Below are 27860 nucleotides of genomic sequence, written 5' to 3'. Positions count from 1 at the left end.
TTGCTTCCAATGTATTTATTCAGCGTGTAACACTTCCGGGTCCTGAAGCGTACATGCGCAGTGTTGACAGCCTTTCCAGGCGTCATGTGACACCCGGAAGATGGAAGTGACAACAAACTGAGGATGCTGTGACTGCTTTGACTCCTTTTGGATTTTGTCCCCACACTTACTGGAAATACAATGGCTTCAATTATAAAAGAAACACAGAGGTTTGTTGTTGTTTTTTCACACTCCAGAATCTGAATCGTTAAGTTAAAGTCCCAACCGTTACACCCACATCTGAGTGTGGTGAAATTTGTCCTCTGCATTTAACCCATCCCCGTGTGATTTTGAAGGGTCCCATTTTTATAGTCTTTGGTTTGACCCGGCCGGGGTTTGAACCCACAATTTTCCAGTCTCAGGGTGGACACTCTACCACTAGCCCACTGAGCTGATAGTCGTGGTTAGCATTCAAGTTTTGAAAGAAAACATACCTGTTGCTTTACCACTCCAACTTGTGTCATGAAACATGGTATCTAAATATCTACACTTAACACTGCCCTCAAATCGATAGTCTAAAACTGAATTAAAACCAGCACGGCATAGTTTGACAGATAGTGGAGTGCTGATGATCCCTGCCGACTCTGCTCTTCTCCGGAAAATTATGTTGTATCGTATCGTAAATCAGATAATCGCAAATGCGCTTAAAATTGTAAGATCCATTGATGAAGCTGCAGCTTTCTTTTTCTAAAATAGTGTACAGGACCCACACCTGCATCACAGGATAGTCACTTAGAATGATCTTTTTGTTCCTTCAATGACTTTGCTCAGAAGGTAGTCAAATGTATTCTGCACACCACTCCTGATAACACCCAGACTTGTTTCTTCCTTGTTCTTGACAGCATCAAGGAAGCGGTGACTCTCATCAATGCCATAGATGTGAACAAGTTCTCCAGATTGATCTCTCGCATCATCCAAAAGCTTCATCTGAAGGTACGTCAGCTTTATTTGGAATTCATGTCAAAATACACCCGGCTTTAATATCAGTAAAGGCAATGATTAAAGCAGTGGCCCTCTATTCTAGCCTAAACATTATCGGACCTACATTAAAATTCTTAAATTCTAATATTAGCGCCATAAAAAAGTTTATTTATTCTATCCTTTTCTCATTTTGTAGTGTTGCTCTTACCTCCACTGCTTTCGCTATGTGGATGTTTACAAATTTTTGCTTGAGCCAAAATTTATGAATTCATGAACTGGACATTAATCAGCTCTTTTGGCTTTTCTTTGCAGGGAGAACGACCATTTAGCGAAGAGGAGGAACAAAAACTTCAAACGGCCCTTTCGATGGACAAACAGGCTCTCAACTTAGTTCTGGAAACGTCTGCATTCGTTCTCGAACAAGTGAGGGACGACCATGGGCCTGGTTCACCACATCTGTGATAATAAATTGTTGGGATGTGTATTTGCATTTTCACAAAAAGAAGCACTTCATAAAAACGTACAGCAATGAGCCAGTTGGATAAATATTAAAAGAATGAAGTATTTTATGAAGCTCAGCTGTAAAACGTTAAATGGTTTGGCAACACATGTAATGTTCCAATTTGTCCAGCAGGGTTCACTGTTGCACTGTCGATGTGGTTCCCATTTAGGCGGTGTACCATAATGTGAAGCCATCCTCTCTGAAGCAGCAGCTTCAGGGGATCAGCATGAACCTCGACAAGGCCGAGGCCTTCTCTCAAACGTGGTCCACCTCTGGCCCCGAGCTGGTGGACCGACTAAAGCGCAATATCTTTGCCCCCAAGAAGGTAAGCTCCATAACCATTTTGACTTGAGAAACAACAGCTGTGTTACTAAATGTTTTATGGAGAAAATCACTCATAGGGTGAGAAACCACTTTGCTCAGCATATAAACAATTATCATCCCTTTCAATTAAATGCAATGGTAGAAATAATTAGGAGCCCATCAATTTTAATTACTAATTAGAATTAATTCTAAAAGTCATCAATTACCCCTTTTTCACTTATCGGCCATGTTTTAGTTACATCTGCTTCATTTCACTGAATGTAATGACCAAAGCATTTGAATCAACCTTCAGTGCAGTTCTAAACCGCTTCAAACTACGATAACAAATGCATGCCAATATTGTAAATAAATTCCCCTCTGACAGTTATTTAATTATCAAATGCAGACATTTTTACACAGCTTTTGTATTGGTTACATGCTGCAGCGCTGACATGCACAAATATATTACCCTCTTCCCTGTGCAAATGCTTTTCTTATGTTTATTTATGAGCCACTGTATTAGAATTCAGATCCCTCTCTTATTTCAATTAATTATATTTATTTTGAAATCAATTTCAGGATCCATACACAGCATGTCGACACGGAAAGTAATAGAAGTTCAGACGATTACTCACGCTAATGTGGATCTTGTTCCTGGCGTGAATAATGTGCCAAGTGGAGCTCTTTCCTACCTCGCGCCAGTCCTGTGATGCTGCACAAGCATCCAGAACCAATAAGTCACACGTAGTTTATCATGAGGACCTCTCACTGCATCATAAACGGCTTAACTGCGGCGCCTTGACTCGATCCTGTGAATCTATCACGGTGTTGCGTGAGGAGTGAAGAGAAGAGGGAGATTGTGAATGCTGAGGTTGAGCCCACAAGGCCCAACTTGAATGATAATTTATGTCAGAAAAAGAAGCAATAATACACGCTTGTATATTCGTGAGAGTTTGGTTGATTAAAGGAGTGTGAAGAATTAAAAATGACTCGGCTTTTAAATCATCATAATTGTCCTACATTACATTTTAATTTTAAAGGGCAGCTTGTGGAACTAGTATGTCTGCTTTGTCGGATGTTGGTTCTGGCATATTAATCGAGTTTAGAACGTTGAAAGAGAAGGAAAGCTGTAATTATTGTTACTGGCTGACATTTTAAAAGGTATGTGTTTTTTTTTGTTTGTTTTTTTAAATCTGAAAACTAGTCCACCATGTGTTTTTGTGATCCCAGCTGGATTTCGTCAGCTGGCAGTTGAACCTGCAGATGGCCCAGTCCAGCCAAGCCAGACTCAAGTCCCCCAATGCCGTACTCCAACTGGGCCTCCACAATGAAGACTCTCAGGTAGGAAAGCACACCAAGAACCACGCAATTAGACAACATCATTCATCACTTTCCGCGATCCCTCCATTTTTCCCATCTGCCCCTCCTATTTGGTTAATAGACATTAATCCCACCGGTGTTTGTTTTGACCCAGAGGTAGATAGACATCTGTGTGAAGTTCAGAGGTCAGAGAGCTTGTTATCTGAAACCGCCACAGATGTGTGTAAAGTAGCACCGAAATAGATGCACGTATTTCCCTTTTAGAACTGTTAATGTATTTTATACACGCTAAAGAGTGTAACTCCTGATGTCCGACTGCATAATATAAAACAAATGTATCAAACGTACTTATGGTATTGGTATTTGGTATCGGCGTCGATGATTACTCAAGAATTGAGTACTCGTACCAATATCAGCCTGGGGAAAAAAAATGGTATTAGACATTTTGAGTTGTCTTTTGAATCAGTCCCCTTATGGCATTTCGTGTCTTTATCTAAACTAGAGCAGTTTAATTTCCGTGGACTGTCTTGTTCCATCTTTCTTCCTCCTTTATCCTCCCATAGAGAATGCCGGCTCAGATTAACCACAGAATTAAGTTGGGTATCTTCAAATATGAGCCTATAGGCGCATGATACAGAAAAAAATATGTAGGTTTTTCAATGTTTTGGTGGATGCGAGAGAAGCAGGGTTTTACATTTAGTAAGCTTTCTTTTTTTTTTTTTTTTTTTTGCAGTGTTTACTCGAGGCTAGTAAGGAAAGTATTAATTTATTTAAATCCACTTACACATCTCCCCTTGTGGGAGGAGATAGCTGGGGGCTCAAAAACTGCTCCTTTAAAGTGAAGCGCGATCAGCAAAAAAGAAAAAAAAAAGATTTTTCTTTTCGATTCTGCAGAGGGAGCTGTTGTCTCACAGTTGGTAAAGCATTCTGGGACTGAGAACTATGAAGTTCATTCTGTTTGAGCCATTTAAAATTCACAGTTTTGTGTGGTACACACTAATTGAACACCCTGCTATCTCCAATAAAGTGAAGACTGCAAAACAAGAGGAAATGGGTATAAAATAGTACTTTAATAGGAGCTTTAACCCTGGCAGAGCTTGCAGAACACTGAGAAACAGCGCAGGGAAGACAAATAGGACAAGAGGGAGTAAAATAATGTCGGCCCGTGTGGTATCGATTGCTTGGTGCGGAGAAAGTTTGGAGGCTCTGCCATCTGACCAGTCTCTTGCTTCATTAGCGCTCTCCCTGAGGAGAAGGAGGAGGCGGAGAAGAAATGCCAGGTGCTTTACTTCTCCTTCACCAAACAGTACAAGACATCCAGTACAGCTGCAGATGTCGCAGAGATTTTTTTTTTTTTTTAATGGACTCCCTTTCAGTACATGGGAAACCATTTTTATCTCATAAAGAAAATAATACGTATTGAGTGAAGCCATCATTAAACAATTTCTTGTGACATTTGAATATGAATTTTCCTACAATTCTAAGAGTTAGTGTAAACGTGTATGTGATCGGTATTAATAAGAAACGGGATGCTTGAGTTCAGCATTCATCGCATGGCACCTGTTGCATTGAAGCTTTAACGTAGAGGCACCAGAAAAAGCCTCAAGTTGTCTGAGTTGGTGAAGAATAAGAAAACCAAGCCAAGATCATCATGCAGTTAAGAAACTGACAGAATGGAAAGGAAAAGATGGAATATGGGGGAAGTTTTGTGCAGGCTTCTTTTACATCTCCCTGTGGATGTGTTGCAGTCAGTTTAGGGAGCAGTGAATTTGAATATGAAGCCTTGCTAACAATGACTGTGGGGGACGTTTTCCATTTTGTCAAAACAAATCCATCAGCCGCCTGTCTCTGGATGTACCTTAAAACACAAATCTGAAATGTAGGTGTGCTTCATGCGGTTGTTTAGAAGCTGTTAGAAGAAACAAACAGACATTCAGTGCCCACTACTTGCTTGCTAGACTGTGTAGCATTTTACAAACATTTCTACTTCTCCCTTTTAGTTCACTTCAATGCGCTTGAATGCTGCTCGCATTTGTTGGCTATAGAAGAAACACAAAAGCAATGCGATGTAAGGATTAAGCCTGAATTATAAAAAAAAAAAAAAGCACACAGAAACAATTGTTTTCCCTCTGTGTAGGTGTTTGTGCTGTACTGCCGTTCCGTAAATGATGTTGTTTGGGCACAATGATGAGCAAAAAATAAACAAAATAAAGCTGCAAGTTGTGATAAAAGGCCCACGAATCCTCAAAATGATCATTGGACTCCCGCCACATTAAATTCCGTAGGCCAAAATTGTGTGGCCTTTAAGCCCCGCCCATCTACTGCCGAAGCCCATCGTCGTCTGTGCGAGTCTTGGAATTTGTTCAAACTGGCTACTTCAAAATCATGGTTGAATTTCAGGCATGGGTCTCAGACTTTTTTGTGGGCACTGTTATGAGGGATGTCCACCCAATTATGTGTAGTTTGCTAAAACTGCTGTCAGGGTCTATTTATTTTCTGAACTTTAAGTGAGTTTTAGCGGGCGGAGTCATTTTTTGGAGTCACGTCGATGCCCCCCCTAAAAAGCAATTAATAATTTGTCAGAAGAATAATTCTAAATTCCCCAAGTCCTCTTTGTGATTTGAACCGTATACAAAGAATGTTAAATTTGCCTTTCTAATGAGAAACTCTTGTTTGCATTTCTGTGCGTGCTGTCACATCCGTGCAGGGGGGAAAAAAACAAAAACAGTCGTTGATGACAAACAATGAAACTCTCAGTGGGAAATGACTCACCCGATGTGTCATTACTTTATTTTTCCAAATAATGCCTTTAAAATGACACGTACGTGCACACCTGGCTCTCAAAGGCGACAAGAGATGGTTGAGTTAAATTCACGTTCGCCACACGTATTAATTTAATGCCTCGAGTGCCCCTGCGGCTTCCCTTAATGGCCGTCTCCTTTTTCGGCCTCCCATTATCACATCAGTGCGAGTCAGTGCTTCATGGAACGACTAATTGAAGCTACTGAGCTAACGTAGCTGTCGCATGCTACGTTGCAATGAACCGCCATTTAACACCTCTCACCTGAATCGTATCGCGCCCCAAGTAATGAAATACATATCAAATCGTCTTTTTTTTGACAGATGTAGATCTAATTTAGTTGAAATTGCCGATCATTTGTTGTTTCTTTGAATTAACTCGGATAGTTTAGCTATTGTTGTTGTTGCATATTAATACAAATGAGCCGCCTTATTGAATTGAAAAATAATCCCGTTGAATGAACTGAATCAAATCGTTACGGTTTAGATTGAATCGTTGAATCGTATCAGATGTCATGAATTGAGAATCGTATTGAATCGTCTTTTGTCGATTGACGCACACCCCTAGATTTATACTTTGACATTCCTCTTTGTAGCATTGTACTTTGATTGGCGTTTAAAGAGAGTGAAAGTGCTGCTCTACGTCAGCAGAAGCGCTAAAGAGTCGAACGCACTCCGCGCCAATCAAACCATTTCTCATTCTGTATTTTAACTGCCGATTCTTTTCTTCATGTGTAGTTTTTAAAAGGTTGTGCTTGAAAGTAACTCCAGCCGCCTGATGTTTCTCTAAATTGTGCCCATTCATACATTCAACACATTTGAATGGATTCAGAATTGATTGCTCGCTGTTGATTCACTCACATTTGTGTCATTCTACCCTTTATTTTTTTTAATTATTATTATTCAAGACTGAAAAAAAAATCATAAAGCAAGCCTTACTTGTGTTTCTGGTTTAGTCGTGAGTGAATGTTCTCTCTAATCCTTCTTTTTTGGTATTTCTCATTTCAAAGTTTTGTGTCAAGTTGTCCCCAGCCGACATCTGAAGTATAAACCCACCAATTAGATTGTTTCTTTTTTGCTATCAAAGCATCAGACTTGAAAGACTGTTTTCTCCGTACGATTCAAATATTTTCTTGTTCTTACTGCAATCAGGAGTGGATGCTTTTTTTTGGTTGTTTGTGACTTGCATCAAGCACACGTACCGAGGTTTTGCACTTTTGTCACGAGGGGTGCAATTAAACATCTCGTTTTGACTTGTGCGAGAGGGCTGATGTCATCAAAGCCTCGCGTCTCTCTCGTCATCTTGGCTTTGAACGCAAGTCGAAGCTTACGTAAAGCCAAGTTTGTGCCTCCCACGAGCCCTCGCCGTGTAGTCCCGATAAACAAGGCTTCCCGAGGAGATCCTGGCTTTACGTTCTTTTTCGTGGGATTACACAGCTCGATCAATATATGGCGGCGCTGCGATGTAAATGCTCCTACTTTCAAAATCCTTCGCACCATGCCGCCCACCAGCCAAGAGGGACAAAGGCTGCTTTCTTTTAACTTCTACTTGCCTTGCTCTACATGTCCCTAAATGCTTTGTTGCTTTCTTTGTGCGCCCATCTTTTTTTTTTTATCCTTCCCCCTCGAGGGTCTCTCCCCTCTCTGTCTCTTTCTCCATCGGTTTCCCACTGGTGATTTGTTTTTCCTTCTGTGGGATTTGCGATCCCATTCATGGGGAGCTCATTGTCGGGGCTCTTATCCTCTCCAACGGATGGGCCCCGAGAGCAGAATGGGTGACTGTGGACTCGCCGCGCTCCTTGTCACCCAAGTCCTCGCTCTTTGCCATGCGATGATGTCATGGCTTCTCTTTACAAGCACGGGGGGCACCTATTGATTCTCTCTCCCTAATACGGACCCTGTAGATCTCTCCCCTTCCATTCGGGCCCCTCTAACCTCCTCTGGTGTTTTCTCCTGCCAGTGCCCTTTGCAGATTCCTTGGCCTCTCAAAAAGGGATTTGGGGATGTTTGGATGTTGTTGAGCGCATCCACCGCACAACGCTCGACACCCACGTAAGAACGGCGTCAACCCGCAAAGCCAGCTCCATTTAAATCTCATTGATTTAATGTCGCTCTTAAATTTTCACTGCAGACGTTTTCTATCCAACCTGTTTTGTCGACACCCACTTTGTCAAGTGATCATTAATCCCCCTAAAAACGGGTGTCGTTTTGCCGTAGCCGGTAGCGATGATAAGAGAGTGCTTAAGACTCCATTTTTCTAACGTGAACGTGTTCCCCTCCTCCTGCTCTTCACTGGCGTTTATTTTAGAGAGGCAGCCCGGCTCTTGGCTGAACTATGCAGTCGTGAGAAATGCGGTGCGGCTGAAACAAGGCGCTCTGATTGCCGAAGCATGGAGCCAAATCACCAATCAAATCCATTCATTCCCCTGAAAGGCTGATCGACATATGCCGTCACAAAAAATAAAAGATGCCTTTTGCCCCCTAATGGCACATATCATAATAATAATGCATATAAATAAAGCTAGATACATCCTAAGCTTACTTTATCTCCATAGTTCACTCGAGTTTTATATTGACCAGATTCTGACTCCCATATTGATCAAATCAGTTTGTCATTGTGAACTTTGTGTTGGGACGAGATCAAGGAATTGAGCTGAGGGGGCTTCCCCTCCTCTTGAACTCATGGTCATAAAGAGCAGAGTCATCAAGCATGCACTTTTGGATGATGAGAATCTTCTTCTCTCTGTGAACCAGCACATTTTGCTACCAGTGCCTCCTTGGACTTCTTTGATGATGTTTAGATATCACATCAAAATATGCTCATTACCCAGCAGACTCGACAACTTGTTTTGGCTCACTTCACAAACGACTACGGTGGCCCAGAAGGTGATGGCCTAGAAAAATAATAGTCGATCGTTTTTATGCTGCTTGTCCTTGTTTAGGTTGAGGGGGCGGAGTTAGCAAGTCTCCATTTATGGCCAAATTCATGACCTATTTAAGGATGTTGCCACCTTCATAAAAAAGTCATCATTTTGTCAGCAATATTCAAATCTCAAGAAGACAAAATGGAGAAGAAATTTAAATGTGTGTCGCCGTGCCGCTGGAGAGTACTCCTCCTCCCCCTGAAATTCTTCCCACTCCTTCCTTGTGTATGGGAGCGCCAGTGTCTACATACCTTGGGGGCATAGGCCGGCTGCCTTGGCGATGTTCTCGCGACGGGGCTCGGTTTTGAATAGCAGCCGTTACTCGTGCGGGGCAGCCACGATGTCGCCCATGACAGCCCCCCCAGCCCCGCCCACTCCAAGCCAATATATTTCAAATGTACTGTTTCAAGATGCGAGCCTCCGCTGAATGTCTCGAGTGCCACTTTTGTGAGAACCTGGCACACCCATTTACTAGTTTGGGCTCGGGCTGCTAGTTGCTGGCTCGCTTTGGCCTTCCCTGAAGACACTTGACTCCCATTAATAAAATGAATGTTTGACAGAGCCACTTTGTACAAAACAGATTTAGAGGTCAATGTGGTGTTTTTAGGAACTTCGACAAAGTTTTGGAAGGTCTGCTCTGTTTTATCTGTTGCTGGGTCTCAGAAATGGAATTTGGATAGAGCTATCATTGTAGCCCACTGGGGTACTTTGGAATTAGTTGTAAATCTTCCGCATATTTCGACCGGGTGGTTTCGGTTCACTTTAGTACACGTTTTCTTTTCGGGATTTTCACTGTAAAGGGTCCCAAGATATCCAAGCTGTTATTTTTTTGAATACCCCTTTTGTGATGGTCCATTCTTGAAGGTTGGAGCTAAATTTGCTTCCCTCTGTTGAATGGTCCACAGAGAATTATGCTGTTTTTTTTTTTATGGAGTGGGCAAAAATGCTAAGCAATACAAATGCAATACAAAAAGTTAGTATTTGTTGGTATTGTTTGGTGAGCTGGAACAGATGAATGGCATTTTCATTTATTTTAACAAGAAAAGATAATTTTGAGTTTTTTTAAATAGCCCATTAAAAAAAAGCATTTAAAAAAAATCCAAAAGGATTCATCCACAAGCATTAATTTCCACTGTCATGCTGTTATTCCGATTAATAGGTTTGTCATTTGTTTGGTCTTAATGTGATTTGTCTCTCGCCAGTGTTGGCACCTTCTCTCAAGGAAGTGTGGGAGGTGTGAACAAACAATGTGAAAACACTCGGCTATTTACAGACATTTCTCACACTGGCTCCACTTGTCAATCACCCGCTGTCTTTTTTTTCTGTGATTGTTTTTTTCTTTTTTTAATCATGATATTGCCTCATACTGTGCTTTATTGTTGTTTTCTGGGAGACACTTTTGAAACATCACATTATAAGTTTCTGCGAGAGATTTCGGAGAGTGATAGTTTCCGATCTTTCCTCAGCTTTTATTTACTGCACCGAAATCTATCTAACTTGCTGTCGATGTTGCTGTGGTGACACTGAATTGCCCATTCGAATGATTTCTTGTTTTTTTTTGCACCGTGTAATAGCTTCCGTTGCTTTTTGAGCACTCTGTTTTGATGATTACTACTTTTGAGGAAAAGGAGGAATGAGAATTACATCTTCCTGGGTCGCATGAATAGTGAAAGTGAAAGGACCCTCCAACCTGTCATTAACTTGTCATCTCTGAAATAGCAATTATTAAAAATATATAATATATAGAATATTTTTTTCTCTTCAGAATGCTACACATAAGATAAAATAACCTTTATATGTCCACAATGTGAAATTGTTAATCATTTTTACATAATGACAAATTGATTCTCATCATATGGTCATTCTGCCAACCACTTATTTGGTTTTTTTTGGACTCTACTGAAAAAACTTGATCTTTTTAACATTCGTAATAATGCATGAGTGGAAATAATTTTAACACTGTAAAATCCATCAATCCATTTTCTATATTGTTTGTCATCGTTTGGCTAGTGTGCTAATGCTAATGTACAAAAACAGTTGTCAAGTAAGGTTCCAAAACTAGTTTTAAAAGTCTGGAAAAGTGCTCATGGTGTCAACATGGAGTGTAGTTTATTAAAATATGCACTAAACATTTTAATCATCTAAAAACGGGATAAACAAAAGCAATAGAAGCGCAAAATTCCTTTTCTGTTGCTGCAGGCATCGCACGGAGGGATAAAGCCCTTGACAATCGTTGTTTGTGTCACGTTGCCATTTTCCATTAACTATGAATGCTGTTATAATTAGGATACATTAATTAATAAGAATAATGTTGAAACTGAGGCCCCAAGGAGCCTTTTGACAGAACAGCAAGACCCGTGAAACAATCCTAATGTCATCACGTCATGCAGAGCATGTCCCCGCTGCAATCCAATCAGCATCACATTCTCATGGCAGGTACACAATGCCTGAGAAGGACTTTCATTTATTTCCCTTTGTGGATGTTCTACGAAGAAGAAACTCAACAGGTTTAAATGTTGAGTCCTTTTCAAGCCTGTTTACTTGTCAGCTCGTCTTTTTTCCTGATAATGTAGGTCAGAGGAAACCCATCAAGACTCTTGCTTGTTCCTCATGTAGCTGTCAGCCCGCCTGTCAGTCCATTTTCTCGTTTGCACCATCAAAGTCTCTGATAACTCACAGTAACTTGCTTTGCGACTGAAGCTTTGGGACCCGTATCGCTTCCTTGGTGTTCGATAGAAGTGGAACACTCCAATGTTCTTTGTCTAAAGTATTTTTGGTGAAGGCGCTTAAATATGACACCTCCCGGCAGGAAACACACATGTACGCAAATTCGTACAGTGTCACCGGAATCCAGATTAACAGGTCGCCTCCCATTTATTTTTTTGTTTGTGGTGTTAAAAGTCACTCTAATCAATCCAATCATGAGATATATATTAAATATGATATATATGATATAATGTTTATATATATATATATATATATATATATATGATATAATGTTTATATATATATATATATATATATATATATATATACGTGTATACATATATATGTATATATACACACACGCACGCACACAAATATATATATTTAAGAATTTCTGCTTTGTACTGGACATGATTACTTTTCACCTCTGCGCTTTTCTTTGCACATCTTCAAAAGTGTCAACAACACTCCTGCCGTTAAAAACAGCGTGATATAAATGTCAGCTTAAAAAGGCCTGTTAGTCACACCCCTATTCCGTAATGTCGCCCAGGTGTTAAATCTGGAGTCCGTTCAAAGAAAAAGGGTTCAGAGGTGATGATAATAAGGCAAGCCGGAAAATCATCCAGCTGCTTTTTTTTCTGATAGTACGCGTCATCTGTTTTGCTTTCGACCCGTGATGGAAGTGACTAGAAAATAGCATCTGCTAGTTGATAACAGAAAATTCTACCACAGATTGGTAGAGCGGCGACATCGTAGGTACTTTCTAAAATGTAATGATGCTCCTTTTAATGTCTGTATAAATTGAGTAATGGCGGTTGCCGCTCACCGTGGCAGGAGTAATATTCCGAGCCCATTAGCCGGGGGCCTTGGCTTCTGCGCGGGGACTGATTCCTTAATAATAAAGGAAAGGAGGAATAAGCACTTTTGTTATCATCTCCATTGTCACATCCAACCAAGCACAGCCTTCTATTACAGTTCCAAGAATAGACACGGCTCTTATCGCTTCCATCACTGTCATAGTTGTAAAGAGAGCGAAAGGAAACCGGGTTAGCTGTGCGATACTGACAAAACTCTTAATCTAAATGTTTGAAATCATAAATGAAGAGCTCTATTGTTAACGTACAACTTGTTAGATTATATTTATGAACCTTTCTGGAATGTTCATGAATTACATTATAACAAAAGAGAGGGGAACTTTTAAGTTTGAACGGTCCTCAGGTTATACAAAATTCATAGGAAATTTGTCAGACATTTTCTGGCTCACGAAATCCAACGAGTCTATTCTGCGTTTTGCTTTTTCTTTGGCTGTCTTCTGGCATTTAAGACAAAAGATGGACTGCTGTCTTGCCTGGCAAGGTCTGAGAAATACCTAACAAAATGTTTGGATGTCTTTTGCTTTTTGTTGCTGTTTTATGATCTTGAATTGGCCTCAAGTGGTGAGAAGAAGATTTTTAGAATAGGAGAAGAATATTTATTGGACTTTCATTTAAAGTTGTAACACTCTGGTATCTATATACAGTTTCTCTCTTAGACTTTTTTTTTTTTTACCATTTCTTTGCAGATTTTTCTGACTGTAAAATCACTGTAAAAAAAACAAAAAATCATTTTCTGACGTGAGCAATTACAAATCTCTTGTTGGGTGTCCAATATTTGAGGATGTTTACTATTTATTGTCGTTTCGAATCAAATTTACAGCAGTAAGATGGAACCGTTTGTAGACTATAAAACAAGTAGTATTTTAGCCACTTACTTTGGAAACAAAGGGTAAAAAAAAATAAAGCCCCAAAGTCATGTCTTATAAATATTTGATGGGCATCACACAGGGAACACAAGGCAGGCATGTCAATGCGAGGTCACCGCGTTGGTGTTGATTTATTTCTTAACCTGACTTTCTACCAGTTAAAGATGAAGTTCTAACAAGCAAGAAGAATGTAGACGTTGGAGGAGCACATCGCTTTCAAAGCCAGAATCAATGCTTCCTCCTAGCAGGTGCAGCAGCCTTGATGGCGAGGGAGGCCAGTTGGAGATTATCTGAGGCGTTGACGTGTTTGGGCAAAATACCACGTAGGGGGATGAGAGATGGCATGCACGAGAGGGAGGAATGAATCTGTCTCCCTTGTTGTTACTTGGAACTTGAGTTTGACAAGAAACAGCATTTTGGGCAGTGTAAGTAGTTCCTCAAGGTAATTGCAGTTGTCGTTTTGGGCTTGCGTGGAAATTTATTTGACCATTTGGGCCTGGTATGTGATTTCCCCCAACTACAAAAGTGTTTCTTTTTGGTTATTCCAGCACTTTGAGCTGTTTCTGAGGGCTGTCTGTACTTGTGCACTGTCAAAATAGCTCTGCCAAATGTGAAGACTTTGAACAGACGGCTTCCTGACTTTTTAAAACAAAGAAGCTTGCAAGCTCGCGCTAGCCTCCCTCTTTCCCTCATATCCACGAGTACACACAGATTTCTGGTCATGTATTCTCTTTGGACGATGACTTGTTGCTCTTTGGATCATGCCCTGTATTTATTCTTCTTCTCGAAAGATGGTTCTGGTTGAGTCTTACATTTTACAGATTACTGTGAGAACCCTTAAGAAGATTGAACGCTTCGCATTTGTGTAATGTACTCTTTGGTCTCCTTGTACGTCAATCCCATCGTGACATTGTCAGGAAGCTAGAATTTTTTTGTCAGTAATCTTTTGAAAAAGTTTTCTTGTCTGCTATGAATAATAGAGTGAGACTGCTAAAGCACAAGGTGAGAGCTTGTCAAAGTGACAGTCACTCTTTTGAAGATTTGCCCTTTTAAACACTCAATAGATGGGTCACGGGTCCCGGGAGCTTGATAGAAGGGAAACCAGTGCCACTATTCTGTCATAATCAGCTTCAATCAACGCTCAGGGATGCCCGTTTAGCTGTCCACTCCATTTTGGGAAGGATATTTGAGGTCAATCGGATACATAATGTCCGGTGGCTCAAATGAACAAGTGAATGAATGAACGAATGAATGAATGAATAAATACATAAATAAAAAAGGAATAAATGAATGAACAAATGAATAAATAAAGCAATGAACGAATGAATAAATAGATCAATAAATAAAAACGTAATAAATTAATGAATGAATAAAGAATGAATGAACAAATAAATAAATAAAAAAGTAATGAATAAACAAAAAAAAGCAATCAATCAATCAATCAATCAATCAATCAATCAATTTGAGCGGATATCCATTTCTGTCCACACCCACTACTCGCCCCCCAGCCATCCACAAAGTAGGCTGGTCAGTGAGGCATTTAGATTACAGTGGCGCCACATTGACAGTAAGTTTTAAAATCGTCCAGGGTCCAACCTCAGTCGCCCAGATTTTTTTTTTTTTTTTTAGATGGAATCATCCTCCTGCACTCTCCCCAACCATCCACTAAGCTGGAGCTTCTGAATCAGCTCTGCTCCGAGTTGCTGAGATAGCATTGCCCTTAAACCGCTCCACCTGTCATTTCCCCCATTCTGACAGCCAAATGTGCCAGCCTCATCAAGGAGCTCAGGCTTTTGCCCTTTTCAATAATTCATCACGAAATTTGCAGGGTGGAGTAAAGGTTTGTCCATAGCAGCTTCCTCTACAAAGGCGCATTTCTTCTAATTGGAGTGTCCCTTTTGGTAACGCCCAAATGTCATTAGCGGAGGGGCCAAATGCCACGTGCTGTTTGAGGCTATGCCATTGATTGGAAATGGCAAGGTGAAACGTGACTCGAGCGACACGGAGGAAGAGTTGCGATGAAACTTGAATATAAGCATGCGCAAGTTTGATTTCCTACTATTTGTTTCCATGCATTTACTTTGGTTGTTGCCTGCGCACTCCGCACAACACATCACCATCCAAAGAGAGTTTGAGCCCCTTGTTGCCTCTTGCCATCTCCAGCTCTGCATAATGCAACGGCGTAATAGCCGCAGTTCTTCTTGTGCTGCTAATTAGAGATTATACAAATGCTCACGCTTGTAGACACACAAGCGCGTGATAGGCGCAGGTACAAACATGCAAATACAGCCGCAACTCCGCCGAGCGATTTAATTACAAAGTCTAATTTCTGTGTAGTTGTAAATTATTTATGAAGGTGTGTTGATAAAGTCACATTGACCTTCCTCTAATGATGCTCCTCACATACACACATGCACTGTTGTAAAAAGTGCATCTCACCGCCATCTACATCGCCCCCCGGCTGTGACTTAGCACTGTCTCGACTCCTTAACGTTTATATTCATTTTTATTTTCAATAATGTGTTGCTAACCAAATGAAAACCTCAGCACACAAGCTACAGGCTTTTTTGGTTTTTATTTTGGATTTGTCATGAAAAGACCGTTGAGGATGCAAGCCTGAGTCTCTCAGTTCATTTTTGAATCTGTTTCAGATATTTTTGTTCAAATGATGGCCAATGGTGGAGATTAGGCTCCCATAGCTCTTTGCTATTCTACACAAAGCAATGTGCTTTTTTCCACTTGGAAGCAGTACACACGGCACAATGGCGGAAGATGACAGCTTGTCACGTTGGACACAATGCGCCAATGGTTGTGGGTGTGGAGAAATGATCATTATTGTTCTTTAGGAGAAGCGTCAGATCCCACTTGTTTATGTAGGCGTCGTTTTCCTTCATCTATCCGGGGCTTTAACTCCTCGTAAAATAGTGTAGTTGTCTGAATCACTTAAGCCAGTATGTATGAACATGGATCCTTGTTGGTAATTACAAACATTAAAAAAAAATAACCCTTGGTGTGGCACAGAAGAAATCAAGAAGACATGATGAATATAATGTTGTCTGAATCTGAAGAAAAACATTAAGAACAGGAGAAGTCGCCTTAACAACAACAACAACAAATAATATAGCTTTAAATCCAAAGAGGCAAGCAGCGATTGAAGTAGCAAGTCGAGCTATGCAAATCTCTCCATTCTCCTCTCGACTATTCCTCTAAAATATCAGAATATTTTCTTCCACCTCATTTGTTTGTGTATGTTGGCTCCCTGGGCGACCGAGGCAAAAGGATAGCGGTTCTGCCGATAGCCAATCTCGCCATCGCACCGACCGAGCTTGAAGTTGTCAACAGCCTGCATGTCTTTGCATGTTTTGTCTCTCTCCCTCTGTCTGTGTCTGGCCCGTATTTTTCCTCCTAATGTGACTCATTGCAAATTATAAACTGCCCAAAAGTGATAAGCGCAATCGCAATTTTGTCAGGGAAACCTTTGTCTGAGGTGATAAATGCCGCAGCAAAAGAAAAACAACCGGGAACATGCGTCATGCCTCATTTATTCCTTACAGTCACTTTGTCAGTAGAACACAGATTTAATTAAACAAAAAAAATAAATTCCACCTTGTAAATTCAACCCAATCTCAATGATCCTTCGTGACAGTTTTGCTGAAGTATATTTGTTCAGCACAGTTTATATACCAACAGAAGCTTTGTAGGAAAATGACTTCACTCTAAAGCAGACTTTAGCGTGAGGCTTATAAAGCGGGGCGTTCGCTTGGATATGCGTGTCGGCCTCATTGTGACTGCCGCCGGGCTGATAGCGGCGAGCGGGGTTTACGCTGTACCGTTTCGCCAGCCTCGTCGTAGACCTGGGGAGCCTCGATAAGACACCCGGGCTCTGAAGCCGCTCAAAAGACACATGGAGAGCGGAACAAAGAGAGTGGGAGAGGGGGGGGAGGAAACAAAAAACTGAAAGAAGGTATAGTGGCGCTGATGAGGAGGTTAAAAATAAAACTCATCACCCCCAGTTGGGCGTTGCTCCAAACCCGACACTTTCTTTTTCTGCCATTACATTAAAAATCTTCACAATCCTTTTAGTCACGGCTGGGATGGGGGAAGCCCTCAAAGGGAAGACAATTAAACGCATACACAAAATGCTTTTAAGGGGTTAATCTTTGTCGGCAGGATTGAAATTCAGTTTAAGCTGTCTGAAGGCGCGTTTCAGTCACGCCGGTGGCTGTTTGGCTTTCTCAATTTAAAAATTCTAGAATATCCCGAATGAGATGGCTCCATTTTGCCTCCTAAACTTGTCACGCTGGATATCGTTTTTGCCTATGCCTCCCTCGCAACACTGTCGGCCTTAAAGCAACGGCGCCACACTTAATTACTCGGTTTGATGTCAAAGTTCAATGTGGAATCGCATCTCCTCCACCGCCGCACTTAAGCCCACAGAAGTCATCAATTTTTGAGAGACACGCCGCACAACCTTGAATTGAAACACCGGAAAGCCTTTCGCAGACATTTCCCTATTCTGGGCTTCCTCGTGTCTTAAATTGAGGGTAAGGCTTAATCTTGGGAGCCATCTTGGATTTAGAAGAAACGTTCAAAAAAGTTTTTGTTGCTCTGTGTGTTCGGGACTTTATGAACGAAATAAAAACACGTTTTTAGTGTAATCTGTGTGTATTGTGGATATGACAGATGGCGAGTGGTATGTTTACGTGTCGATAAAGGTGTGCCGCTTGATGGACGGTTGAAGGCTCTGGTTGAGGCCAATGGTGAAGACGTTTGTTTTGGATAAAAGACAAGCAGTGGAAAATGGCTGACACCTGAAGCTTCTTCACCCCCCGCCTCCCTTTCTCACTTTGTTTACTTGTTCACGCGTCAAGGATAAAGTATAATCACAGCTATCATATCAGGGTTTTTTTTCCCTTCAGTGAGATGTTGAAAGAAGGAAACGGGATCTAGGCTATTCCACTGGGATGAATTTTGTCTATGATGTTACACAGCACGAATGGATGTTATTTCAGGAATGGCTTGCTTTTTAGCACGCAGGTAGCAAGTCTCTTCCAATCGTCTATTTGTGATGTGACTTTGTTGGGTTGGATCAAAATCACATTCAGTCATAAATCAAAATACTTGTCACATTTAATAATGACCAATCATCTCCATCAATATTTAGTCAAACATTAACAATCTGCATCGTCTTATATACAAACCTTTCCAAGGTTTTAGTGGGCTGAAACAAAGTGAAATGGCAAACTACTTAGACTTTATTTCTCCCCAAAATGTGCTTGATCTCAATTTTCGGCTAGATAGACTTCTGGCTGAGTGGAGGTGATGCTTTCTCATGTAACGACACCTCACAGCACAGTTGGGGCCCATTATTCTGCGACTCAGTGTTCTCGTCTCCCTGCAAGCAATGAACCTTCCTTTATGGGTCATTTGTTATTGAAGCCCATCTGTGGCTTTGCTTTTAGTAGAACATCGCTGCTTAGCAAGTGTTCCCCGTTAGTTTCTGTCGTGTAAATCTGGTGCGTGATGAGCTGAATTCTAGTTAGCGAGGGCTAAAACTAGGGCAAACAGCATTTCATCGAGGTTGAGTCTATTACTAATGATTTGTAGCCGTCACCCAATTACAAGTTGGACTTGGACTCTTCCTTCAGATCAAAAGCTTAAGGAGTCAGCGGTGAGCAAACTGGATTATTATTATTGTTTTTTTAAGTCGTGGCATCATTAAGCTTCACTTCACACCGATATTATTTTCTATGAATTTGGAGTATCTGTCATTGCTCAGTGGAGAGCCCGAGGGATGCACTGTGGAGTTAATAAACCAGCCAAGCTTTATGTAAGCATCCCTCATTTCAAAGTGTGATACCTGCTTGTTCCTGTCGGATGGTGGCAGAAACAGTAGGATTTAATGTGATCCGTTTTGCAACTACTGGATTTAATAGCAGGCATAGAACTGAGTGAAGCGATTAGGAATCCTATGGAATTTTGATTGGCTCATTATAATGTCTAGACATTTCATAAAGAGGGTGGAAGAGCGTAAAGTTATTTTCTATTTTATTTGTACTCAAGACACTTCCTTCTCTTGTCCTTAATGAAATATTTGTTTGTAGTCCAATTAAGAAAGCATTGTGTAAAGCCTTGAGGAAAATCTGAAATAAATAAATCAATTCTAGACACTTCAAAGATTTATTCATTAGGTCTCACGACTCCAAATTATGGCAATAAATGTATCCCGAAAATTTCAAATATATTAAGGTACTGTTGAATACTAGCTTGACACCTTCCCAACACACTTTTCTTTATATGCAATTTACTACCAGTTTGATTTTCTCCAGACACAAAAATGCCCCCCCTCACACACACATTCTGTCTATTGCTCCTGGCAAACTGAAAAGTCTGCTCGTCTCATTTTGCCGGTGCAGGTATAAAAAAGAGGCTACTTCATATTGCAGCAAATCACAGTGTAGCCAATGAGAATGTCGAGCTGGAACTCGCAGCAAGCACATAAAATGAGGGCAGACAAAGGTGCAAGTATGTCCAGAATATTTATAATCTGAAACAATCCCAATTAATTACTTGCCAATTTTACACTCTACATTGTTTTTTTTGTTTTTTTAAATCTTCCCCGAGAATGAGTCCATCAGTCGCCCGCTACTTATCTCTAACTCTTGTCTGTGGCAGCTTTTTAGACTGTGAAATAGAGAGCGGTTATTTTCCCCTCTTCTCGCTGTATGTTAATGACACGCTAATCTGTTCCTGAGCGAGTGCCTTAATGAGGGCGGCGCGCCCCTCACTCCGCTGGCTAGCGCCTGTTAAGCTACCATTATGGAAATAGCTCACTATCATGCATCGTTCTGGGACCCCTGCCTGAAATGTATGCCTTAGTTTCACTTTTAAAGTTCTGCTCGTCTCCCACTTTAACAAGGCCGGGTAGTTCCTTTGAGGGATGAAGAGCAGATAAACAAACATGGTAATGACGAGTATATGGCACGGGGGGAGGTCTGGTTCCTTTTCAGATTCGGAACGTTGCTTGTGCTTAAAAGTAGCAAAGTGTTTTGGCCAAAGAGGGCATGTTCGAAGGTAATTATGTAAATTAAGGAATATGTGGCAATTGTTGAGATGGTATTAATTTTTTTCTCCTATACCATTTCAGTATACCTGATTTGTGGGACACCCTTTGGTATGATTTGCTCCCCCGATTTATATAACAACTGATTTTTTTAAAAATATTTTATTCAGACTATCACCCAAATCCCCCTCTCAGCCTGACCTAAATATGAAGCAGTGGCGGTGGGTAGCGGCTGACTCTCTCTTGCTTCACTCTTGAAATTAAATTGCTAATGGTTTGACTTCTTCCATGTTTCCCATCACCTGATTTGCACTCATCAGCCTTCCTTAAGGTTTGTACACAAACACCAGGAAGGCAAGGCAGGCAATCACTTGAGGATGGAAGGCAGTCTGCGTCCATATCGAAGCTAGTGCTGAAGAGTCATTTAATTGAAAACCAGGATTTGCACATAGTCTTCAAAACACTCGAGTGAGGGACTAAAATGCACTTCTCCAAATTTAAAAAGCTGCGATTTTGGATTAAACAAGTGTAACTACTGTTAAAGGCGTGTAATACGAGGGGGACTTATGTAAGCTAAGAGGGACCTAGCTCAAAGTTTTTCTTGCAATTTGCAGCTCACACTAAATTTCTTGCTGGGGCTGAAATCTCATGATTCCCTTTTAGATGATGAAAACATGCCTGAGTCTTGTCTGACGTCGTCTTAAAGGTTCTGGTTGGATTTAAAGATTTAGGGGAGGCTTTTGTTGCACATTTCCAAAGCAGTCCATCAGCGCAATATTTGTTGAACAAAGCAATCTGCCACAAATTAAATAATACATAACAATACTGTCAATATTAGGTTGATGGTGTGTTTGCGAATTCTTAATAGGTTTGACCTTTTTCTGACATTAATCAGTGTGACTATCCAGGGACACCAGCCGCATTTATTCTTTTACATTTTTTGGGTTTTTTTTTTGTACATTTTGTGTAAGCTGGGATGGGGTTCACTTCACCCGAGACACGAATAGGGACTGTCGAAAAATGGGTGGATTGATGATTTTAAATCTAACATCATTATCGTGATGATTACTAGCTGTGTCAGGCCCCCCCCCAAAAAAAAATCCTAAGGTCCTGCGTCACAGAGTGGTGAATATAGCCTACGCCGTATTTCATTTTCTCTTAATCTATAAAAGATTAAGAAATTGTATTATTAAACCACTCCAATGATAATGTTCATATTTCCAGAGTTTCTGGAGGCAAAGTGTGTCATAAGAAGTCCCACAGAGGTTTTCAAGTTATCAGTGGAGGCTTGTTGCCACTTGCAAACGTTTACCCACAGCATTTGTCAAATGACGCATTGCGGACGAGCTGGCTGGATGGATGATGAGCCCGGGACTCGGTTTCTATTCAACTTTTGACCACAGGAAGGAGGGGAAAAGTTGAGGAGCTGTCATATATCCTTTGGGAAGGAGGGTAGTTTCCCATGAGGGTGATTGAAGGGTGAACGGGGGGGGGGGGGGGGGGGGGGGGGGGCATCACATGATGCATTATATTATCCTCAATATAATGAACTAATGGTGATGTATTCGCCGTCTGTAATTCTGTATGCATAAGCACATTATCAACCATCAAAAGAGCAAATTTAGAAGACCCGACTGCATAAATTTTTTGAAATTATACCAACTGTAATAATCACATTCTTGTCATAATAGAACACTGGGTGACTTTTACGAGCTTGATTGCTGCCCCCGATGGCTGTTAATGAATAACTTCTCCAAATGTCACAAAAATGCCTTCCGAATAGCCATTTTGTGTTTGTTCTAATTGTAAGCCTCATACAGACAATGACTTAGCGAGGTGGCTACTGCTGTCCATCAGGAGGAAGGGAAAAAAAAAACTCTGAATGTTGTTAATGCATGCCTGGAGGCAGCCTGTGCATGTATCTGCATCCTCGGCTTTGTGTCGTTCTGCCATTCTTGTTGCGAGTGGCCCATGGAGTGCAGACAATTCCTGGCTTTGTGTGTGTGTGTGCTTGTGTGTGTGTTTGTGTTCTGCTGTCATGCTGTGTACTGTAGTGAATGGGGAACGAGGCGTGTGAAAATCCCACCCTTGCCTACCTAGTGACAGTCAGCTCTATGTGTAAGATGGAGAGTGAAGACTCGATAATGAAACAACCGCACTCTTTGTTGGGAAGTACATATGATTCCTTATTCTTCTTTTATTTCATTAACTGGGAAACCTAAAGAGCTGACCCAGACGAGACCACTGACACGTGTCTTTACTACGTTAAGCTCGAGGAGAAGAAGGACCTAGCCATGCGTGACCTCCGAACTATCAATCGATATTGTAATCCAGTCCAGTCATCCCCAAAATCATCTCGCTAATCATTAGAATCGTCACAAAATTTCTCAGGAAGGATAGATGCGCTGAAATGTGTGTCCCGATGCATCATATCTGGTCATAGCGTGTAAACCGATCCTTGCCGGACGGATGTGGCAATGTCGGGTAACACGAGTCATGTTTCCTTTGTTCCTAACCTCCAAACAGGATGCGGTGGGTTTTTAAATATGGCAGGTGATTATTTCATAGTACATGTGCACATAAGCAAATGATGGACACGCTCCAAATGGGCAGGTGACCTCATCCCCTGGCTGACAAAACCAGTAGACAAATAAGAGGATGTGATTTGTTTAGATCATGGTTGCCACCTCTTGAGCTATCTCTGCAGAGGAAAAAGTTTGCTCATGTGTTTAGTGCATACAAATAAAAAGCATCCATCCTCGAAGTGGAATGTGTGCCCATCTCCTATCCACCTGCTAGCTCACTTTCAGGTTTGTTGTTGTTTTCTATGCTCTTGACACCCCCCCCCCCCCCCCCCTAGCATGTAGACATATGCCCTGTTTTTCCACTAATTGGTTGGCTGTATTCATGCGGGAGCGAGGCAAGCGGGTGGTTGCAGGCAAAGCTGACGCCAAAGTGTCAGAGCGCAGCTGGCTTGTGGATGGACAGCTCATTGATGGTCTGTTAAAACAACCTGTCACTTAATGCACGAGGTGAGGCAAAGCTGCACCGATGAAGCAATACAATTCGCTGCCATTGTGGGGAGAATGGAGGAGGTAGAGCGAGGCACAAGCACCTTGAAGTAAAAGCAAAACCGCCCATCATGTTAGGGCAGCCTGCGGGCAGTTATTGTGAAATTGCGTGTCGTGTGTGACGGGAGGGAGGTCATTGCAGGTGTGTGTGGATTACCAATATGTTAAATAGTAGGCAAAAAATTGTGGTCAATTTTATTTCAATCATTTAATATTTGTAATTTAATTTTGATGATTTTTTTTTCCCCCAAACTAAAAACAACTGTTTTATTTGAAGCAATGAATAAATGATGAAAAATAATTAACCTTAATTTGTTGATTCATTGATTACTAATCACTAATCCCTCTAGGCTACAATTTGCCCCGCCTACTTTTAAAATGATTTCTATAGCCCTGGTCTACAGTTTCTTTTCCAATTTGTGTACGCCACTGGCTGCCTGAGTTAAAATACCCGGGCAGCCTTTTATGTTTTACAGTTATGGAGGTGTCTGTTGAATGCGTTCATCATGTTAGGCCGAGAAACTGCCCGCCTTGACCCAGCTTGTCCGCTCCCTCACGCAACAAATCCACGCAAACCTTTAAGTGATGTTTTGTCCTCCTTGTTTTTCCCCTTTCCACTGTTGTCAAAATAATCTCGTCTCTGTCGATGTAGCTCGGCTTACACTCGCCACCTCTAAGCTTCTCAACTCCAGTTTGGTTCCTGTTGTGCTTGCGTTTAGACAGACTTCAAAGGAGGCTGTGAAAAAAGAAAAGGAAGAAATCAAAGAGGGATGAAGAATTTTCACAGATTGACTGTTCAAAGACAATTTATTCCCAGATGTTTTTGCAAATGAAAATATTGGGGAGATACACGGCTCTTTATATCTCATCTCAAATATTATCACGGAAAATGGGAAAAATCTTCATTACGTTCGAATCCTTCTGATTGTGTTTTTTTTAAATACGAAGCTTGATCGACACTTGGCTGTGTTTGGCCTAGACAGGCTTCATTTGTTCTTGTCGACAGGCTTTCAGTGAATTCCTGACGTTTTGAGGTTCCGTCTCTGTCATTTGTGATGGCTCCAACACAACGCTGAGGATGAGGACACTGTTTTTTTTTTGTGGCAGGGTCCTTTCAGCAACAACCCGTGTGGCCCTACAGGCCTTATTTGTATGGATTTTTTTCAGGCGTTTTGACTCAGGCTCAGGAGGTCATGGGAAAACTAAACATACTGCAAAAGAAAAACAAAATATAGCTGCAGTGTTTTCTCCACACATTGTTGAAAATTCATGTGGGCTGATATCTTAAAAAATAAAAGTCCTTTGTTTCACCATTTTTTTTTTTTTGCGATACCGAATGTAGTCGATTATTTTTGGATGGAACTTTTCCGGCATAAGTTGAAACTGTAGGTTCCATTAAAATCTACAAGCGGTCTTAATGTACAATCCAGAAGACACATCATAAATGTGTCCTGGTTCAAAGTTGTCAGGAAAAGGAAAAGCGTGTCCCAGGGTGTGATTGTGTTGACAGTAGAAAGGATGAAAGTTTGCCCGTCTTCCTGTTCTTTCATCCCGTTCACTGTCTAGATGTTTCTTCCGGGCAGCACCAAAGTCAGTACCATCCAATGAATATGTTGTCGTGCGTGTTTACGAAATGATGGAATAGTCCAAATGTTTTCTTTCTTTTTGAAAGTTTGTTTTTCCTTCTGTTAGTTTATGCTCTCGAATGTGCTGGGATTTCCCTCTGCATGTAACCTACATATTTCCCGGCGTGTCGGCAACACCGGATCCAAGTGAATTAATGATGATCATCCTGTCTTCTTTCTGCTTTTCATTCCGTCGTCTTTCCAATTCTCAGGGATCACATCGTCCCCACGCAACTTTAACTTCAGCGAAGGGTGCTATTAATGTCGCTGCATTTGATTTTACTACCATTGGAGAAGAGTTGTGTTGAAACTGAATTTGCTTCATGTCACATTTACAACATGTCATGCAGTGGTGTCAAACTCGACAAAAATGGCTTTGACACCCCTGTAAAAGGTTTTAAATGTTAACAGGGGTTAAGTGTGGGTCAGGGTACGATAGATCACAATCTGTTTTGGGAAATAAAGTGACCCGTTTGTTTGGATTCATGACAACTGTTTTACTGACTGATCGAGTTTTGTGATGTTATCGTTATCCCTGACTTTATACTGGATGGTCGTATAATAAGAGACAATCTCCGAAAAAAAAAATGCATGTGTGGCGCCATGTGATGTGTGCGTGTGCGTAACCGGTAGTCAAGGGCTGATGATAAGCGTGATGCGTTCTATCCCCATTAGTGTTAGCCTAGATCTGTCAGCGCCTTGTTGCGTTCCTCCTTGGCAAAATCCCAGCCCTTGAGGAACGACAAGACGGGCCAAACACACACACACACACACTTGTCTGTTCTCTTCAAACTCCTCACCTGTAAGTGTGTCAGATGATTTTCAGATCCTATTTGTGCCTACTACATTTTGTGATGTCACACCATGAACCCAAACTGTGTTTCACTCTTCATCAATGTAACCAAAAAAAAAAAAAAAATCAATATCAGCGCTCGCACCGCCTCGCCGATGTCAGTTTTCCAAGTTGAGTCATGCGCAACGACACAACAAATGAACAAGTAGCGTTACGGCGGCTGTCCTCGCGGCGCTCCCTCAGCAATCGCTTAATTCAACCATGTCCTACATTTTCCCTCTGCTATGCAGGCAAGAAAGGGTTGGAGGGGAGGGGGGTTGATAAAGAGATAGCATTTCCTCCCCCATGCACACTTCTTTATGAACTTTTGACATTGCCTCTAATTAATATCGCTGCCATTTATTTGTGGTGACACGCCATCTCCCAGCACCCAACCGGCCACCTAACCAGTCAGTGAGTTTCAAGGCCACAAGTCATGTTTGGTCTCCAAGCTTGCAAAGTATAAGTAGTGACAGTTGCTGCGGAGGCTTTTTGTGACTTTAAGCAATTTTTCCTTTCTCGTTTTTTGCCCACTCTTGTTGACTGGCCAGCATTTTGTTGTCAGGCCCTCACGGTCTGTACGACACGACTCGCACCTTTCTAAGCTTCTTTGACAGGAACGAGAAAGAGTGTGTCACATTTATCCAGATGGTAGACTTTTTTTTTTTTTTTTTTCAGCCTTCAATTCTGATGGTGCAATGATGACAGCTCACTGATGGTCGCCCTTAGTTATACCTCCATTAAGGAAGGCTCTTTTACTGTCTGCAGGAAAACAGGTTTCACTAGGGGGCAAGGAATATGCTTTATAGTTTTAAGTTTTAAGTTTTAAACCTTACGTATTGCTCACTCAGAATATAATTGTCTCTCTCAAATTATGACCTGCAGAGTTTGCCACATGTGCATTTTGTTTGTTTTATATTTAAAACCACCTGTTTTCTGATAAAAAAAAAAAAACCTCAGTCAAACAATATGATGTTTTATTTCAATTTTATTTTGTATTGGAAAAAAATAACAGCCGTTTTGATACTTTTTCACTATGTAAAGTTTTGGTTATTTATTGGTATTATCAATGTCAAATGTCAAAACGAGCCAGATTTGACCTGGACAGTGGATATAAAAATCCTATAAGAGGGTGTGCACACTTGTGCAATTATATTATCCTAGTACTTTATTTTTACTTACCCTCTCTAAAATATTTTATGTTTTTCAATTGAATTTTGCAGTTTATAGTAGGTTACATTCATGCTGGAAAATGTTTTTTTTAACAGGGGTGTGTAGACTTTTCATACCCAGGGTTAAAAACTGTACTTTTTCACAAGCACTACTGTAAGTGCCTCTGGTATTTTGACCCCGAAGCAGAAACGATGTTCCAAATAGAACGGCTTTTGGCTCAGCTGACCACGTATTTTTAATCACGTTGATAGATGACGAGTTGGAGGCAAGCACACGTCGACCAGAGTGCAGCAATAATAAATGAGGGATTTTACGGAAAGCGCCAGAAGACCGCACAAGATAGTCCAATCGTATGACTTATTACTTATAACATCTTTTTGTTGCGTGTCCTCACTGTGTCCTTCCTCTCTCCCAAGGTTCCGGAAAATGTCTTTGTTGAGTTTAACCACCAGGAGCTGCTTGAGTTCTACAACAAGGTCAGTGTTTATCTCAGTTGGTGTGTGTATTTGTGTGCGTGTGTGTGTGTGTGTGTGTGATGCATGTCAGCCCCCCCCTTACTCAACCTCTTCTTTCTTACAGCTTGAAATTGTACAAGGCCAACTGGATTCCCTGACTTGATCATTGTAAACCATGGCTGCAAACACACACACACACACACGCACAAATACACACTTGCGTGTCTTGCTCACATCTCAAAATTGCAAGAAAAAGAAGACAGTCCATGAATGAAACACACCTTTTTGTCATTCAAGAATTACGTGCCGTATTTTCATAGCTGAACTGTTTTAGTAATGTAACTTTGGATGTTTTGTCAATAAAACAATTCTCAAATGTGTGTTCA

General features: G+C 41.1%; 1 protein-coding gene across 1 annotated transcript; it reads left to right on the top strand.

Annotated features, from left to right (window-relative positions):
* Window positions 1–61: 61 nt before the first annotated feature.
* Window positions 62–27860, top strand: commd10 (COMM domain containing 10). The gene is made up of 7 exons (XM_088377255.1): window positions 62–209; window positions 882–972; window positions 1273–1383; window positions 1632–1787; window positions 2996–3106; window positions 27436–27495; window positions 27599–27860. The coding sequence occupies exons 1-7, from the start codon at window positions 181–183 to the stop codon at window positions 27635–27637; spliced, it is 597 nt and encodes a 198-aa protein (XP_088233381.1). The 5' UTR covers window positions 62–180; the 3' UTR covers window positions 27638–27860.

The sequence above is a fragment of the Syngnathus floridae genome, chromosome 5 (assembly GCF_059516105.1).
Source record: "Syngnathus floridae isolate MCC-2025c chromosome 5, RoL_Sflo_1.0, whole genome shotgun sequence".
Lineage (NCBI taxonomy): Eukaryota > Metazoa > Chordata > Actinopteri > Syngnathiformes > Syngnathidae > Syngnathus > Syngnathus floridae.
The sequence above is the reverse complement of the archived record's forward strand: the minus strand, read 5'-3'. Positions and strand labels throughout refer to the sequence as shown.